At 53.0% G+C, this 17231-nt stretch overlaps 2 protein-coding genes across 10 annotated transcripts in view; one reads left to right on the forward strand and one right to left on the reverse strand.

The window, feature by feature from the left end:
- Positions 1-4484, forward strand: part of ATXN2 (ataxin 2) — a 116052-nt gene extending 111568 nt beyond the window's left edge. For 7 of the 8 annotated variants that reach the window (XM_078060972.1, XM_078060969.1, XM_078060970.1 and 4 more), the window contains 3 exons: positions 297-524; positions 2839-3007; positions 3859-4484. In XM_078060972.1, coding sequence (XP_077917098.1) covers positions 297-524; positions 2839-3007; positions 3859-3887 — 426 coding nt within the window. In that variant the 3' untranslated portion in view covers positions 3888-4484. The remainder of the gene's footprint in view (positions 1-296; positions 525-2838; positions 3008-3858) is intronic. The other variant, XM_078060973.1, reaches the window with a different exon arrangement.
- Positions 4485-5078: 594 nt separating this feature from the next.
- SH2B3 (SH2B adaptor protein 3) overlaps positions 5079-17231 on the reverse strand; it is a 36673-nt gene continuing 24520 nt past the window's right edge. The window contains exons 3-8 of one of the 2 annotated variants that reach the window (XM_078060976.1): positions 9101-9202; positions 8928-9019; positions 8758-8855; positions 8441-8655; positions 8189-8360; positions 5079-8020 (exon numbers count right to left, since the gene is read on the reverse strand). In XM_078060976.1, the coding sequence (XP_077917102.1) occupies positions 7725-8020; positions 8189-8360; positions 8441-8655; positions 8758-8855; positions 8928-9019; positions 9101-9202 (975 nt within the window). In that variant the 3' untranslated portion in view covers positions 5079-7724. The remainder of the gene's footprint in view (positions 8021-8188; positions 8361-8440; positions 8656-8757; positions 8856-8927; positions 9020-9100; positions 9203-17231) is intronic. The other variant, XM_036080574.2, reaches the window with a different exon arrangement.

Below are 17231 nucleotides of genomic sequence, written 5' to 3' on the forward strand. Positions count from 1 at the left end.
TGTTAGCTTCTGCAGTCATGTTTGTTAACAGGGCAGTTAAGGATCTCTTTGACATCTTTCAGTTCCCTGGGGCAGTGCTGTTGTTCTACCTCTGCTTGGTCGAGGGCTTGCAACCACCACTTGTCCCCCAGCCCTGCCCTTACCACCCTGTACATTCTCTGGTACTTGCCACTGCCCTTCATCTTAGATGGGTCCAGGGGAGCCTGCTTTCATATGTGGAGTTCAGCTTTGTGTGTCACCTTAACTGCTTTTCATTCAGGAAATGGTTTTCTCACTTCTTTCTTGTCTCTCTGCAGCACCATCAGCACCAGGCCGCCCAGGCTCTCCATTTGGCCAGTCCACAGCAGCAGTCAGCCATTTACCACGCGGGGCTCGCACCAACCCCACCTGCCATGACCCCAGCCTCCAATACGCAGTCTCCACAGAATAGTTTCCCAACAGCACAACAGACCGTCTTTACAATCCATCCTTCTCATGTTCAGCCGGCATACACCAATCCTCCCCACATGGCCCACGTACCTCAGGTAAACCAGCTTTAGCCAACTTTCTGTGAAGACCAAGTAGAATATGAAAGTTATCAGATAAGCAGCAAAGAGCCAGATGCTCTGCAAGCTAGGAAACCCTGTGTGTGATGCCATTTGCCTGTCTCCCTTTTCCCACTCAAATACATGTGATCTGGCCCTAAATGAATGTTGGTGTGGTTTTGTAATGGGGTCAGTAAAGTTGCTGATTGGTCAGTCCTTTAATGTTTCCCATCTGAGACCTTAAAAATACCTCTGATTTTGGAATGCAACCCGATCCTTTCCTTCCTGTGTCTGCTTCGCTATGTTTATATAGCTTCACTGCTATATGTGTATACATAGTATATATATTCTTTCTCTTCCTCTCTTCCTCCCTTCCTCCCTTCCTCCTTCTCTTTCTCTGTCTCTCTCTGTCTCTCTCCCTCCTACTCCCCCCCCCCCCCCCAAATCCCTCTCTCATACATACACACACCCACACACAGAAATCTGGCAGGGAGGTTGGGCTTCACAAATTCTCAGCTCTCTGAGGTGACTGCCCTGAGCCTGTCAGCTTGAATGTTAGTCAAACGAGTTCCAGAGAAATCTCTCCACTTGATTTTCTTGCCTATCGGTACACCCGCTTTGACCATATGTTGTACTTCTTGAAAGGGCTTGGCCTTGTACATTGGTGCAGTGTAACTAGAAGCTGGAAGCACTCAGGTGTTCCCATTTTTCTTAAAGAGCAGCCTGGGAGGCTCTTTGGAGCTCACCTCCAGCATAAGACTCTAATGGTTGCAAGGTGTGGTTGACATCTTAGTGGTTGCTGGCTGCGTCAGCTGCTGACAAAGTCCAGTGCAGTCCAGGGCCAAGTTAGATTATCTTAACAAGGAGCTGCACTGAAGTTGGGCTCTAACACTGTCCTTGAGGCCCTCCCTGGAGCTGTTAAGGGTGAATCGGCTGTATTTGATGGCTCTTTTTGCTGCTTTCATAACAGAACTCTCTTAGGCAGGTGTAAGCTAGACTGCTCACTGCACTCCATTTCATGTTGAGTAGCGCGCCCCTGAGGCTCTGGCATGCTGGGGGCTGGAGACGCGACTCAGTTGGAGCTCTCTCTTCAGAAGGCAACCTTGTAACTAGAGTTCCACAGCTCTGGGAAGTTTGGGCGTCCTCCTCTGCACAAGTGAGGGTTCTGTAGTGTGGCGCACTGCACTTGGATGATTTGCTTTTGATAGTGGGGAGGGGAGCCGGTTTGGTCAGGTGTGGGCCAGCATGGTTTGGCTGAATCAGGAGCTTCATGAGAGCGGGGGTACTGTAGGTGGTTAGCAGAGGTTGGTGGCTAAGTAGATAAGTGAATTTACATGCAAGTTGGGGTTCCTAAAACCTCACTTTTGTGTTTTTGTGTTGAAAGAGAAAAAGGTTAACACTTCTAGGGAAGTCCAGATATGCCATGGGCCCATTTGAATATGTAAGAGAGTAAAAACAGCATTTCATTCAAGGCTTATTGTGGTCTAGAACAGTGCACAGTATGGGAGGCAGGAAAGGGGGTCTCCTCCTGACCCTGCCATATCCCCCTGAGCTGGGATCCAGCGATTTGGGCTGGCTAAACCTTTTCCAACTTGACAGTGAGACCAGGTTGCACTCACTATCACTTGGTTTAGGGGCACGGGGCTGGCCCAGATAATTGCACATTACTCCTCCCCATTTCATTGGAGCTATTTACTGCAGCCCACTCCTCCTGCTCAGTCAGCGTATCTCTTAGAGTAAAGGGGCCCGACTGTCTCTTCTCTCGCTGCCCCGACTCATTCTTCACAGAGATGTGCTGGTGAGCAGACAAGAAACAGAGGGGAGGGGCAAAGAACGAGAGGGCTAAGGAATCCATAGATTACTGTCATCACCTGCTTTCGTAATTAAAAGGGAGTTTATCTTTAAAACTACTTCAGGCCCCACTCAGAAGCCAGATTCTGAAGCATCATTGCATCTCACCTCCTATTAAGTTGAGAAAGCTGCCTTTGGATCAGATATCTGAGCTTTGTGACGATCCTGCCCGACAAACATAGAATCCAGCGATCAGAAGTGTTGAAGGCTAGGATGTTGCACCCCTTATTTTTACCCAGGCTTGCTGGGCGCCTGCTCCCTCACCCTTGCAGGACCTGCTAAAGGGTGAAACATGTCTGTAGGTCAATTGATGATCCACTAGGGAGTGTCCCCAGAGAAAAGAAAGGGCCCTGAGGGCCCCCCTGTTGGCCTTTCCTGCCCCAGCCTAGTGAAAGGAACACAGTTGACATGTTGTTTAAGCTGGAGATGTTGCCTGTATGCGTAAAAGAGCTCTCTGTTTCAGGCTCATGTACAGTCAGGAATGGTTCCTTCTCATCCAACTGCCCATGCGCCAATGATGCTAATGACGACACAGCCACCCGGCGGTCCCCAGGCCGCCCTCGCTCAAAGTGCACTACAGCCCATTCCAGTCTCGACAACAGCGCATTTCCCCTATATGACGCACCCTTCAGGTGAGGCGTGTGTGTGCAGGGGCCGCCGGGCACCCCAAAGCATTCTGCTCGCACAGGTCGAATGGCAGGCAGGGCCAGCGCTTCAAGCCCCGCATTTGAGAACTAGCAAGACCCGTCAGAGTGTGCACAGTAGGGACTGTGATGATCAGTTCAGTGTGAGGGCCTGAGGCTTCCAGGAGCCGAGTCTGTGTGTGTTCTGATGGTATACAGGATTTGACTTGATGAGAAGCAGCAGCATTCTGTGTGGCTGATGCGTGCTTAGGACTCCGTTGGCCTTCCTTGTTACAGTAGGCTGGACAGGGCAGCGTTTTCCTTCCTTAGTCCCCGCCCCGCGCCCCCCCTTCCCGCCCCCAGTCTGACGGGGGTGGTTACCACCATGGCAGAGTTTGACTGTAGCTCTGGAGAAGACTACTGATGAGAAAGTGTGCTGTGTGTGGATTGGTTTTGAGTGTAGCCTTAGCTCCAGCCTATGCCCTGACAGGAAGAGAAGTCCCTGCGATTGTGCTCTCACACGTGATGGCTGCCATGGCGGTAGTTCACAGTCTGACCTGTTACTCTGAAAGCAGTACTGGTGCTTGGCTGGTATCTGGGGAGGGGGTATGTTAAGGCCTTTTTTTCTACCCCAAGTCTTCTGGGAGTTTTATCTGAAGTGGTTTTACATCTGACTGGTTTGTTTCTACCCACCCACCTACCCCTCCCCCTTTTGGTGCAGATGGGAGGGGGAAGAGTGAATTAAATTTTGAGTCTGTTCAGCTAGCACAAGGGTAGTTTAGTCATGTGCTGCAGAGACACTAGGCTAATGTGCGGTGTTGCCAGTTTTCTGTTTAAATATCCACTTTTCTTTCTTACAGTACAAGCCCACCACCAACAGCAGTTGTAAGGCTGCCCTGGAGGAACCGAAAGGCCAAATTCCCTCCTCCCTTCTACTGCTTCTACCAACTGGAAGCACAGAAAACTAGAATTTCATTTATTTTGTTTTTTAAAAATATATGTTGATTTCTTGTAACATCCAATAGGAATGCTAACAGTTCACTTGCAGTGGAAGATATTTGGACCGAGTAGAGGCATTTAGGAACTTGTGGGCTGTTCCATAATTCCATATGCTGTTTCAGAGCCCCACAAGTACCCCAGCTCTGCTTGCTGAAACTGGAAGTTATTTATTTTTTAATGACCCTCGAAAGTCATGAACACATCAGCTAGCAAAAGAAGTAACAAGAGTGATTCTTGCTGCTATTACTGCTAAAAAAAAAAAAAAAAAAAAATCAAGACTTGGAACGCCCTTTTACTAAACTTGACAAAGGTTCAGTAAATTCTTACCGTCAAAATGACGGGTTATTATTTATAAATCAAGTTTGATGGAGTGATCACTGTCTACAGTGGTTCAACTTTTAAGTTAAGGGAAAAACTTTTACTTTGTAGATAATATAAAATAAAAACTTAAAAAAAATTAAAAAATAAAAAAAGTTTTAAAAACTGATATCAAGTTAGTCTGTGTTTGTATAAGCTTAAGATATTTCTGTTATAGGATACTTCGTATCAAGGCAGGAGGGCTGAGTGTGCTTTCTTAAACATCCTGGAAGGTTAGTTGTCAAATGACTTTTCTTCTTCACCTTTAGTTCTGGTTCAAGGTATCTCTAGAAAAAGACAAGACTGAGACATTCTCTTTGGTGGATAAAGGTCCGCTCCAGAAGGAGGAAGGCTGGCCAGAGCTGGGCAGCACTGAGATCCCACATCCTCAGCCTGACGCTGGTTCTGTAAGCTTCCTTTTTAATATCTCCTGAACCCAGATGAGTGTTGTTAGTGAGAAGTTGTCATGATTCACACACCTGTTTTACCAGTAGGGGGCAGGAGACACCTTTTAAAAAGAAACTGATAAATCCAGAGGGCTGAAAAGCTAAAACAATGCAGCGATGTACAAAGTAGCTTATTGCCGTAGACTCACAGCATTGCTCATGTTCCCCCTTTGGGGGGGGACAGAGGGAAAAGCAAGTAATTGAGCAGAGCAAGGATTTTGCAGAGACCATAGTCCTGTAATGATAGAGCCTTTAAATATTACAGCAACAAGTCAAGATTCTGAAAACTTTTTTTTTAATTCATGTGTAGCAATTTGTACATTATAGCAAAATTTGCATTATTCAAGAATAAGTTACTTGTACAGTACATAAACAATACATAAAAGTTTGCCAAATACGTTCTGCCTATAATGATATAGAATGGATCCATTTACACTGTTGTCATTACAGTGTGGTGCTTATTCCAGCCAAACACTGGGTGTCAGATGTGTCCTTGTTAAGAGGCAGTGGATAATATACTATCAAGTTCCTCAAGCCTGTGGGAGATGTTAGAGCTCACATGACATTTGCGATAGGAGTCGTAGCCCTGAATTAAAAGCATGAAGGAATCTCAGGCAACGCTTAGGGAAGAGTTCAAGGCCTTGATTTTAGGTTAAGAAACTGTTATGTAAAAATAGTGTTCTCTGGCCTAAGATTTTAATGATTGCTATTCCTTTTTCCTACACGGTCCAGAAATGATCAAAGGCAGAAGATTTATACCAGATAAAGCCATATGGATTGCTGGTCTAAAATTCAAGGCAGGTTAGTTGACTTAATTCTTTGGTGCTGGTGACTGTTAGTTTGTAAAAGTTCATTCAAGACAGAAGGAAGTGATGGTGCTGGGAGCAGTCAAGCTATCCTTGTTGTCTGTCAATAGAGATAACTGGAGGGATCATAGTGCTTACTATCCATTTGGCATTCAGAGCCTGGCCTCTCAGTGGAGGCTGTTGGCTTGGCTTCTTGCTGTCAGCAGCGGTCACACTGGGGTCAGGAGGGTGGTGTGGGGTATGCTGTGACCGTGCGTGATGAGCTTTCTCTAAGAGAAATCCAGAACAGTGCTTACTTCTCTGGTTCACACTTCACTTAGCATTTATTACGTAGAGAAACCTGATTGATGTGTAGAAAAATGAAGGAAAGAAGTGTCCTTAGAAAAAGACCACAAATCTGGATCGGATCTGCTTTACAATCTATGAAAACACCCAGGAGCATTGGTTTTTAAAGTGGTGAAGAGGTGACTGCTTGCCCCCTCCACCTTCCCCCCCCCCCAAAAAAAACCCCCAGAAAATTCTAGAAGCAAAAGTCTGACCTCTGGGAATACAGAGAATGGCTGGAGGGTGCAAACCAAACCCTCACCCCAGATAAGGCAGGCAGTAGTTAGTTTTAGGCCAGGGTTTAAAGTTAGCCTGAATCTATAAATGTTAAACTGTGCTAAACTCCCAGTTTCCTAGAAGCCACTTTGGTGGGCCTGGTGGCTCTACTGAAGGGCTCTGCTGGCACCCAGGAGCAGCTGGCTCCACTCTGTCACTACCCCTCTTGTTTCGGAGCCTCTGCAGGAAAGTTCTGGGACGAGCCAGCTCCCCTGTGAATTGTATTACTGGTGAAAGGCAAGTACAGATGGAGATTTGACTGCAGGATCCCTGGCCGGTGGAGACGATGTGTGCCCGTGTGTACGTGCGCTCACATTCCTCACCAAGTAAGCAGTAAGCAGCTGGAACAGAACACTGATTGATTGTGGGCTGTTAAAGGAGTTTCTCATTAGCTGTGGCACCAGATTCCTAGCTCCTATCTTGGCTCAAGAATGAGCCTAAAACCTTGTGGGATAGTTTATAAGCCATTAGATTCAGGGGCGGGGGGGTGGGGGGGGTGCTCTGAGCCAGCCCTGTTGGTGAAGGATTTACCAGAAGAAAGGGCCCAGGAGCCCTTCCTCCCTTTTTGCTTGTCCCTCCCTCACCCCTTAAACTAGTTTAACTCTCACCAGAAAGCGGCTATAAACCAGAATCCAGTTTTTTATTCATAAGGCACCAGGGTAGAACTATTCCTTGCCACCCTCCTATTTCAGTAATTGCCTGAATTTCCCTGAAAGGGTGACATACTTCACTTCTCTACATTTAGGAAGGACAGTGGCTACTCAGCAGGTGACTGTCCTGAGGATGAAAAAAACATGGAAGCCAGGCATGCTGGCTCAGACCCGGAACTAGTCAAGTAGGGTTTGCATAGCTATCTCTGAACTACAAAATTGCATGGGTATTAGTTTAAAGAGTGCAATGAAATAAGCAATAATTGAGTTTCAAAACCTGAATCCTTTGAAAAATTAATCTGAGGTAAAATGTTTAAAACAATTTTTAACTTTGAGCTTTGTCCTAAAGCTGTGAGGCAAAGCAGGAGTGGTGTGTTCATCTCTGGCATGGGTGCCGGCAGACCTGCCGCGTGGACTGGCAAACCATATGAGGATCCAGGGCTTGTTAGTGTTTTGGGCTTCCTGACGACCCCCCACCCCACCCCGAAAGTCTGCCATCAGCTATGACAGTGTCAGTGAGAAAGAGAACCCAGGTTCCGCCACCAGCTCTGGCCCTCACCCCACCACGTCCTGTAAGAGGGATGGGGACCGGTCCTGGGGACTCGGGGCGAGAATTAGTGGCATCTGCGAACAAGAACTACATCTGTAAACAATAAGGAGAAAGCCAATTGATGGACTGATGAAACATACAGGAGGCCCTTTAACAGGCCTATTAGAAGGGTCACATCCAAACTGGAATGAGCAGTTAGCAGTGTCCCTTAAATCTCTCTCTGGAAGGAAGGAAAGAAAGTTACATTCACAAGTTCACATCTCTGCTTGCTTGTGTTCCTCGGGGGCATGTGTGAGGCCTGGGATTCCTCACTGCCCATCAGAGAGGTGTGTACTGATTGTCTATGGCCCGGAGATGGCTCCGGGAGGAGGAGTCCATTTCGTAGTCTGAGTCCCGGGCTCGACTGGCAGGTTCAGGCTCCAGGTGCCGCAGGCTGTTGGCCAGTTCCTCGGGCGAAGGCACCAGGTGGAATATCTGCTCTGGGGGAGAGGATCGGCCGGGGAGACCCTCTGGGCCAAGCCCCCGCGGACAGCCAGAAGAGCTAAGGTGGGGAAGGCCCAGCTCCGAATCCCAGTGAGCGAGGGAGAAGGGGAACAGGACAGTGTTGGAGGAACCTGGGGGACAAGTGACCGAGAGAGAGACCGACATGGTCAGTCTTAATGTGACAGGGGGCCGATGTTGGAAGAACACAAAAACAGATCTCTGTGCCCCTGGGTTTGCAGCAGGCTTTTACCCTCTACCTGGTTCCCTGTGCCACCCACCCCCTTTACCAAGGGTCACACCTGGTGGCTGGGAGACCACTACCACGTAGCTGGACAAGCGGACGTCACAGGCAGCACCGCACTCGAGCGGGATGGGGGAGCGCTGGAAGTGGCGTAGCATGTCCACGACGGAGGGGAAGTGGAGGTGCTGCACTCGGCACTGGCCCCGCTCGGTCAGCGACAGGCGCAGGTGCTAGAGGAGGAGAGGAGGCTCAGCCACGGGCCACGAGGGCCTGGGGGTGGGGGTCCAGCCCCCCCTACCACGCCCTGTACCTTGGCTATGCCTTGGAAGTTGAATGTGAGCACATACTCTCCACGCCGTGTCTCACTCTGCCGTACCAGGAACACTCCGTGAGCGTCAGGACCCTGCAGCTGAACCAGCTGCGCTGCCTTCACCCGGGAGATGGGGCCGTGGAACCAGGGGTAGCAGGACAGGAAGTGCTCTGTTTTCTGACAGGCGGGGTCCAACAGCCCCCCAGGAGAAGCACCTGGTAGACAAGATCAGTGGTGGTGACCCCCTGTGGTACCTTACGTCCTGGGCTGAAGCTGGTTCTGCCTTACACAGAGGACAGAGCCCTGGACCCACTCACCTTGGTTCAGGGAGTCTGTGCTTCCCCTCGGAGAGTTGGATGTGCCAGGCTCTAGGGCTGAGGGAATATGCGTCTCTGGGTCTGTGCTCTCCAACCTGCTGAAGAGGCTGAGGTTAGGATCTGGGTAGAGCAGGGGAGTAGGAAAAGCTGGGCCAGGAGTGGGGCCTCACCCTTGGCCTGTGCACTCCCGGAGCTCAGCCATCCAGGAGTTCAGCTGCTGCTCGTCCCCCACCTCGAAGATGATGTCCGTCCGGTCCTTCACCTGGCAGGGAGGGAGGGAGTGGCTGTGTGCGTGCCTCGGCTGTGTGGGTGTGACCCCCGGGGGGGAGAAGCTGTCACTCACCTTCAGGACAAAGGTGTAGAGGTTGTCTGGCATCTCGAGGCGTGTGCATCGCCGGACCTCCTGGATATTGGAGCAGGCTGCTTGTAGCTTGGGCTTTGAACTCTAGGAGACCAAGGGGGAGCACTTGCGGCTTGTCCCTCATGGCCCTTCACCCACCCAGGCCTCTCTTTTTCTGCAGTCTCCCCAAGGGCTTAGCTGGGTGAGTGAGTGCTCCTGGTGCTGCCAAGCAGGCTCCCCAAGCCTGGGACGAGGTCTGGCATTCTGGCTTGCCGGAGCCTTGCCGAGGGCCCTTCTCCTGTAGCCTCTAAGCACCGTTCCCACACCCCACATGCTGAGAGCCTCCAAAACCTGTGTTAGCTGAGGGCCAACCCCTCTTTACCTGAACCTGTCTCTGACAGGTTTTTGCCTGCTGACATCTGTTTCTCCTTCCACTGGTTTCTCCTTCCCCCCGCCCAACCCAGCCAGGTCACACGGCTGCTGACCCCCTCATCAAAAGAAGCCTGGAGAGGACTTGAGGGTATCCAACCCAAGTCACGCTTCCCTCTGTGACGCTGACTGCCGGGGGCCCAGGCCTTTGTCCTGCCTTTAGCTTCTACCCCACCCCCCATCAGTCCCTCATTAGCGCAGGCCTCTCCTGACCTAACATCAGCTGTAGGAAACAGATACTCTCACCACATCTCAAAGAGATGAAACTCAAATTTTGGAGGTGAAGTCCTTTGCCTAAGGGAGGGTAGATGAGGTTTTTACCTCTGACCACAGTATACAGCCTAGAACCTCAAACTGCCACACCTAACTAATCTGCCTGTCTTCAAGTCTGAGGATAAGGAGGGGTGGATTTGGCTGCAGGGTGGAGGTTGGCAGAGTAGCTTAGCCACAGGCTCTTGGGGCTTCTGCCAACATCCCTAAAGGGACAAGCCCTGGTATGGCTGGCCCCAGTCAGAACCAGCTGGAAAAACCTTGGACCCAGGAGTCTGCTGTGACATCCAACATACACGAGGTTCAGAGTGCATGGGAAGTGGTCCCCTGCCCCTTTGCCAGCAAGGCCTCCTCTCCTGGGTCCTGACTGAACTTGGCTGAGCAGGGGCTGACCTTGCAGATGCCTGTTCCCGAAGAGCAGGAAGCTCTGGGGCACCCTAGAACACAGGAGCCAGCAGCTCGAGGGCAGCAGTTTCTCAGAAAGGAGGTCTCCCTTCTACTGCCCACCCCCATCTCCTCCTCTTCCTCTTGTGATAAGGGTGATAAGATTGTTTCTCCCGGGGTCATGAGATAATCAAGGGCTGCTTCCAGCAGGGGCCAGAGATGATGGGGGAATGGACAGGGAGGCTCGACTGGGCCCCATCTCTCTAGTACCTCTCTTCCCAAGGACCAGGAGACAGCCAGGCCCACCTGGGAAGGACCAGCCCGACCAAGCCAACATAGGGCAGGGGCAGAGGGATGGAAACAGGGCAGGCCCAAAGGCTAGTTCCTGGCACTGTGGCTTTGGGGGAATCTGACCTCCACATCTTGGGCAGAAGCTGCCTTTTCAAGAAGTGGTACAAGAGCCCATCCCCAAAGCCACGTGTGTAACTGCTAGGGACATGCAGGCACCAGGTGTCTCTGATAGAAGGATGGTGACCCTAGGGCCAGGCCACCTGCCTTCAGCTACTCCCCACCTGCAGGAGGGCTGGTGAACAGGGAGGGAAGGGGCAGCCTGGCAGGAGAGGGTCGGCCAAACTGGGGGCTCTTCCCAGTCTAGGCTCCCCCTGCCCCCAGCAGTCCGGAGGGAATAACCGTTTGCCGTGGTGGACTGCCTCGTCTCACTAACACGGTAAAGGAGGGAGCAAGCTCAGAGAGGTGGCCAGTCCGTTCCAGCTCTAAGTGACCACCAGCCAGGGGGTTTTATCTTTCAGGTTTGTCTTACGTGTCCCCCATATCCCAGCTTCTTAGCCTGGGAGCCCGTGAGATGTGGGGCGCAGTACTGACACGGGCCCTGGGCGTGCCGGAGTGCGCATGGCTCAGCTCTCAGAGCCCGTTTCCCTTCTGCAAGATGGGTAAGGTACATGGGCCGTTTCCTTCCTTCTGCTTTTGCAGTTGGCTTTGCCTGGCCCCCAAGTCTCCCCACTGGCTCTGGGCCCTCAGGATCACTGGGAGGAAGTAGGCCAGGCCAAGAGGGAACAGAACGAGTCTCCCTTTCCGCTCTGGGCCCTGGCCCCAGGGTGAATGCTGAGACGAACGAGCAGAGCCACCGGCTTCACTCTGACTGCAGGGCCTCCCTGCCTGCGCTCTCCCCAGCAGCTGAGGGACTGCTGGCCCAGCAGGTGGTGGTGAAGAGGCCTCCCCTCTCCCCCCACGGCCACCCCGGCTGCACGGGTGCTGCCTCCCGTCTGCCCCCCTGGCTAAGCGGACACAGGTTCTAGCTGACTCCTCTCAGGCAGCTGCCCCAGCCAGCCCAGCCGTCTCCCCCCAGTGCTGCCCAGCTAGGGGCACAGCCGGGATCTGAACCCCAGAGCTGGTGTGACCAACTACTGTGCTGATGTTGGAGAGAGGCCAGAGGCTCTGCCCGGACTGGAGGGGCGAGTGAGCACATGAGGCAGGATAAACCCTGCCTGTGGCCACAGCCCTAGCTGGACGGTCCAGAGCAGGACTCGAGAGCACTGGTCACATGTGGAAGGACCAATGCATGCCTTCCTGGTTGAGCAATGTAGTGGGACAGAACTGGGATGGAGAGCTGAGCCCAAACTCTGGGGCTGGATCAGCAGCTACAGGAACATTAGGGAACTCCAGGTTCCCCTCTAGCATGCTCTCTATCCCACCTGCTCTCTAGACCCACCTCAGAGTCACACTTGAGTGACTGAAATGGCCAAAGCACCCCAGATAATGTGGTGTAAGCAAGTAGCATGTCACTCACTACATCCCTCCTGGGAAGCAAGTTTCGGCGCCCAGCATCCACAAAGCTAGCTGCCTTCCTATGGCCGCTGTGACTCCGGGGGAATAACCCATTTCTTCCTCTGCCCTAGCTGCTAGGAAGGTCAAAGGCAAAGATGCAGATCAGCTCTGACACGGTACCCCCAGTAGGGCTTGCGTTTCTATACCTGACTTTAGGCTCTATACTTCTCTTATCCCTCTAGATGTTAGTGTTCAGTCTTGTCTCTGCCACTTCCTCTAAAACCTGGCCAAGTGGCTCAATCCTCCGTCAGTGCTGTCATCTATAAAGCAGAGATATTTAATAGTCACTCTCTCCTTGCACGGGTGCTATGGTGACTGGGTGAACTACTGCAAGTGGGGGAAAAAAAAGCGGCCTGACAAACAGCTGTTGTTGAACTTCTAGGCTGGGGTGAGGCCAGCCAAGGTGGGTAAAGCCTGGGGTCCACTGTGGTTACAGTACGACAGCTTCCCCTCCAAATGGCCCAGGGACTGGACACACACGTGTCTTCTTTCAGCCCATCCTGCAGTGAAATCCACATGTCATCTACCTATATATGTGCCCTAATGAAAGTAAGGGAAAAACAACAGAATGTAGTTTATATTAAGTTGTATTTCAGGGGCACCTGGGTGGCTCAGTCAGTTAAGCATCTTCTGCCTTCGGCTCAGGTCACGATCACGATCCCCAGGTCCTGGGATCCAGCCCCGAATTGGGCTCCCTGCTCAGCAGGGAGTCTGCTGCTCCCTCTCCTCCTCCCTGCTCTGCTCGTGCTCACTCACTAATAAATAAAAATCTTTTTTTTACAAATGTATTTCAACGTGACTATGCAGATGACACAGTGAACCATTCAGGTGCTTCTGAGTTTGTTTTAAAAGATCGAGAACATAAAGGAGGCAGAGAGCAGGGTAAGCCCTAAGAGAACAATTAGTCTGTTCAGTGGACGTTAAAACTGGGCAGAAAGTTCCATGTGTTTCTGTAAGACTGTACCATTCTGGCTCTAGGTTTGTCATCTCTTTTAGACGGTGGCATGGACATCTCTGCCTCAACCTATGGGTTTACCTGGGCCTCCCCGACCCCCACTGACCCACGGGTCCCCTTGCCCCCACTGGTGGGGCTTTGGGCTTCAAATCTGCCTAGGGGGATTGAGACTGACAACTGGAACCAGACCTCTCTCTCTGTCTTGTTTTTCCTCATGCTGTCACCTAGAAATTGTCCCATGACCTGCTGCTGTTCCCCATGTGCTAAGTTAGAGCAGGGCCACAAGCATGGGCTGAGGGCAGGGATGGCCCTTCCAGAGTCTCCCAAGGTAACAGGCTATATCCCACTCTGCCATGTCCTCACAAGCACCTTGAATGGAGCCTATCACCATTCGTTCCTTCAAGACCCCAGCAGAGGGACTAGCCAAGCCCTCACGACGCTCCAGGTGCCAATGCTCCAGCAGAAACAAGATACACAGTCCCAGACTCACGTACAGTTTCCATTGTAACGAGGGAGACAGATGCCCGACAGGAAGGAGACAGGAAGGCCCCAGACAGGCAGGTGGGGGAAGCTGTGAAGGGCCACAGAAACAATGTGGGCTCACCTCAGCTATGAGGAGAGCATAGCTGAGCTTCCCAGGCACCAGGATGGCCCTTGCAAAGGCCCTGAGGTGGGAAAGCACATGAGCACCTAAGGAGGCTGATGGGACTCCTGTACCCAGCGAGGTGGTTACAGTAGGGCGCCAGAAGTCCCCGTGCGGTCCTGAGGCTGTGGGGGTCAGTTTGGGCTTGTTCTAAGGCAGAGATGTGGAAATGGCACCTGATGTACACTTCAGAAGCTCCAGGGAGCTCATGCTAAATACCTCGACAGCAGCATACCTGCTAGTTGGGCCAGACCAGCACTTAATTCACACCCAAGTAGCGAAGGGCCTGGCACAGAGGGCCCAGTGGTGTGGGCAGGGCAGGCCCTCACAATGGCCTTACTCCATCCACGGCATCCCACCTGGCCACTGGAGAAGCCCTTATCCAGTGAAAGCCTTGAGGAGCGGCGTCTCACCATCTGGAATCCCCCAGACCCCAGCAGCCCCCTGGCAGTCTTGTCTCTCCCAGGGCTTTGGGCCCTCACTCCTCTCCTACAAAGAACAGCAGTGGGACAGGAAGTAAGAGACGGTGTACAGTTGGAGGTCTAGGTCCAAGCCACACGCTTCTGCCCCCACACCCGTGCCCTCTAGGCAGCATCTCAGTGGCTCGAGGTGGTTGGATGAGTCCTAGCTCCACCACTTAATACCTCTGGAATCTTGGGCACGGCACTAACCACAGCCTGTTTCCTCTTTGGTGACCTGGGGACGGTAAATAGATCTTGCTGACCTCCCAGGAATAGAGGGAGGATGGGAGGTGGTCTTGGATGAGGGCTTGAAAACTTAAAAGACTCAGAGCAAATTCCAGATCCTAGTCCTAGATGACTGAGTCCACCCCCCCCCCCGCCCCATTCCCACCCAGAGCCTAGAATGGGTGCTGCTGGGATGAATGAATGAATGAAGGAAGGAAGGATGAAGCATCACTATGGAAAATGCTCAATCAAGTCTTACTGATGGGTATCAAAACGCCAGCCTACGTACAAGAAAAAGAAAATACCTTGACTTGTTTCCCCCCACACACCTCCAAAAAAGATTACAGGGATCTCTGAGCGGGAGGGAGACAAGTGCTAGAACACAGAGCAGAGTTCTATTTGCCGCATACCTGTCTCTGAGCTACCTGGTGGCCAGTGCAAAGAGGAACTCTCCCAAGAGAGGGCAGCCTCTTGTGCATGGGGAACCCTGCACACCGTCCACAGAAGGCTCTGAGAAGTGCCGGAGCAGAGAAACCTGTTCCCGTGACTGCAGCCACCCAGTGTCCTACTCGGAAACCCCTCTGGGGCCTGCGTAACTGCCACACTGCAACCTTCCCGTTCCGGGGCTTGGCAGTTAGTCCTGGCCTTCAGTCGTAACTCGGGCTCGTCCTCTACGGACAGACAGGTAACACCTGTCCGGCTTGTCTTCACTTTGGTAAGACCTAACAATGCCACTACCCTCCCGTGAGGATCTGGTGATAGGGTGTGTGCAGAGGTGCTTCCGGTGGGTATGGAAAGGTCCTGGAGGATGAATGCAAGCCTTAGGAAGAGCCGATCTGCTCAGAAGCAAAAGGCCCCTCTCTGCGGAAGCTTTCTTCCTTGTCCCCCCCGCCCCCCCGTCCCACTGCAGTCAGCCCGCATAGCTGTCCCCCCACTTTACACCGCGAGCTCCGGAAGGCCTCCCTTCTCTCTTTCCACCTTTGCTTTCAGCAGGGCACAGAGTAAGTGGCTCTAAGTGTTTGCTGAACACCCCAAAGTGGAAAAGAGAGAAGGAGAGGCGCTGGAGGCTTAAGAGCACAGCAAGAGCCGCTGCTCAGAGGCCAGAAAGTACAGCCAAGCCCAGGAGATGGCAGGGGAGTGGGCTAGGGCTAGAAATGCTGGCAGACGCCCCTTCAGGAGCACCTGTCCTGCACTGCGGCCTGGGCCGGCCATCAGTGGCTTCTGGACTGTTGACTTCATAAGCCACCACCGTTTAAAAATGTTTTCCAATTTCACGGAAAAGAGCATCATATTGAAGAGGTGCCAGGACCAAGGAAGCAGGAAGGTCATTGTCCCAGTGTAAGGGACAACCCTTATAAGTATGGTGATACTCTGGTGGGAAGACCCTCACCACCCTGCTCTGGGCCATCTGTCTGCCTGAGGAACAGTGGTGGGGGCCTTCCGTGCCCCTCCAGCCACCCAGAGGGGGTGCCAAGGCTAAGAAAGCCTCCCAGGGGTGCTGATCACAAAGTCCAGCCTGGACCCTCTGCAAGTGAGCCTGAGGTCTGTATTTTACCTGAGCCCCACCCGCCCCACCCCCCGCCCCACAGGCACTGGGTGCAGTCCATCCCACAGAGGCAGAATGGTGGATGCTGGGGGCATGGAATCAGGAGCCAGGCAGCTGCTGGGGGCAGAGGGGGTGCTCCCAGGGAAGCCCCACTACAGAGTGAGGGCCCAGAAAACAGGGTGACCTCCTGAGCTCCCAAGAGGTGGGCAGCATTGAAACAGAGCTGCCATCCACCAGTCCTTCCTGGGCTACTCCCCACCTGTCCTCTGCTCAGCATTCTGTCTGTGGGCCTCATCTCGCTGCCAAGAGGAACCCAAGTCCTCACCATGGTCCGCAGGACCCTGCAGCACCTAGTCCTTATTACCTCCCGGGCCTCATCTCCTCCCAGTCTGAGCGCAGCCCTGGCCTGCGCCCTTCCTTAAGCGTACCAAGCACACTCCCACCTCGGGCCTCCGCACCTGCCGTTCCCTCTGGAAGGCAGCCCCCCACGGCTTCACAAATCTAGCTCTTCGCAGATTTGGGTAGTGTCTAAATTCACAGTCACCATCACATAAACCCCTTTACTTCTTTCCCTGCTTTTGTCAACCTGTGAAACAGGCTCCGTGGGGACTTGGTTTGTTCACGCGGCAGCCCCGGCACCGAGCACGGTCCTGGCAGATGGTATTCCGATGAGCTTTCTGCGTGCCGGGCATCCCTGCGTACTGGGGACCGGTGGGGCACAGGGCGTGGCCCCCACTGCGGAGCCCCACGCAAGTGAGGGCTCTGGAGGAGGCACTTTGGGGTCGGGGGAGGAATGGAGGACAGGCAGTCGGGGATGTGAGCCGTGCCCCCCAGGGTTCCAGCTGGCTGGGGGGGAGGACTGGCTGAAAGCAAGACTCCTGACCCTCCACCTCAGCACTTTAACCCCGTGCCAGGCCTGTGTGTGCGGGACGCAGTGCCCGATCCCGACTGTGGCCTCGGCAGGGGAAGCCTCCCCTCCTCCAGGGAGCCTGCTCTGGTCACTCAGTGGTGGTTAGTGCAATTCCTGTGCCTCTCCCTCGGCATGGGTCTTATCAGGCCTGGCTATAATTTCCTGATGAGGCAGCTGCCCCCACCGTCCGACTGGGAGTTCCTCTGGGGGTGGGGACAGGGCACCAAACCTTGTTCCGAGGGGTGCCCAGCAGCGGGTCCGGCCCAGAGGACATGCTTGGGGTGGGTGCCGGGGGCCCCCGCCCTCAGATGTGGGGGAGCAGAGGCAGATGTGGGGTGTGGTGAGTTACCTCCCCCCCGTCTTGTTCCCTGGCTCCTTTGGGGGCAAACTGAAGGCAGTGAGCCTGTTCCAGGGACTGAACAAATGTTGGAACTATAGACCACAGGTCACTTCCTTCCTTGGGCCC

Source organism: Halichoerus grypus, chromosome 13, assembly GCF_964656455.1.
Source record: "Halichoerus grypus chromosome 13, mHalGry1.hap1.1, whole genome shotgun sequence".
Classification (NCBI taxonomy): Eukaryota; Metazoa; Chordata; class Mammalia; order Carnivora; family Phocidae; genus Halichoerus; species Halichoerus grypus.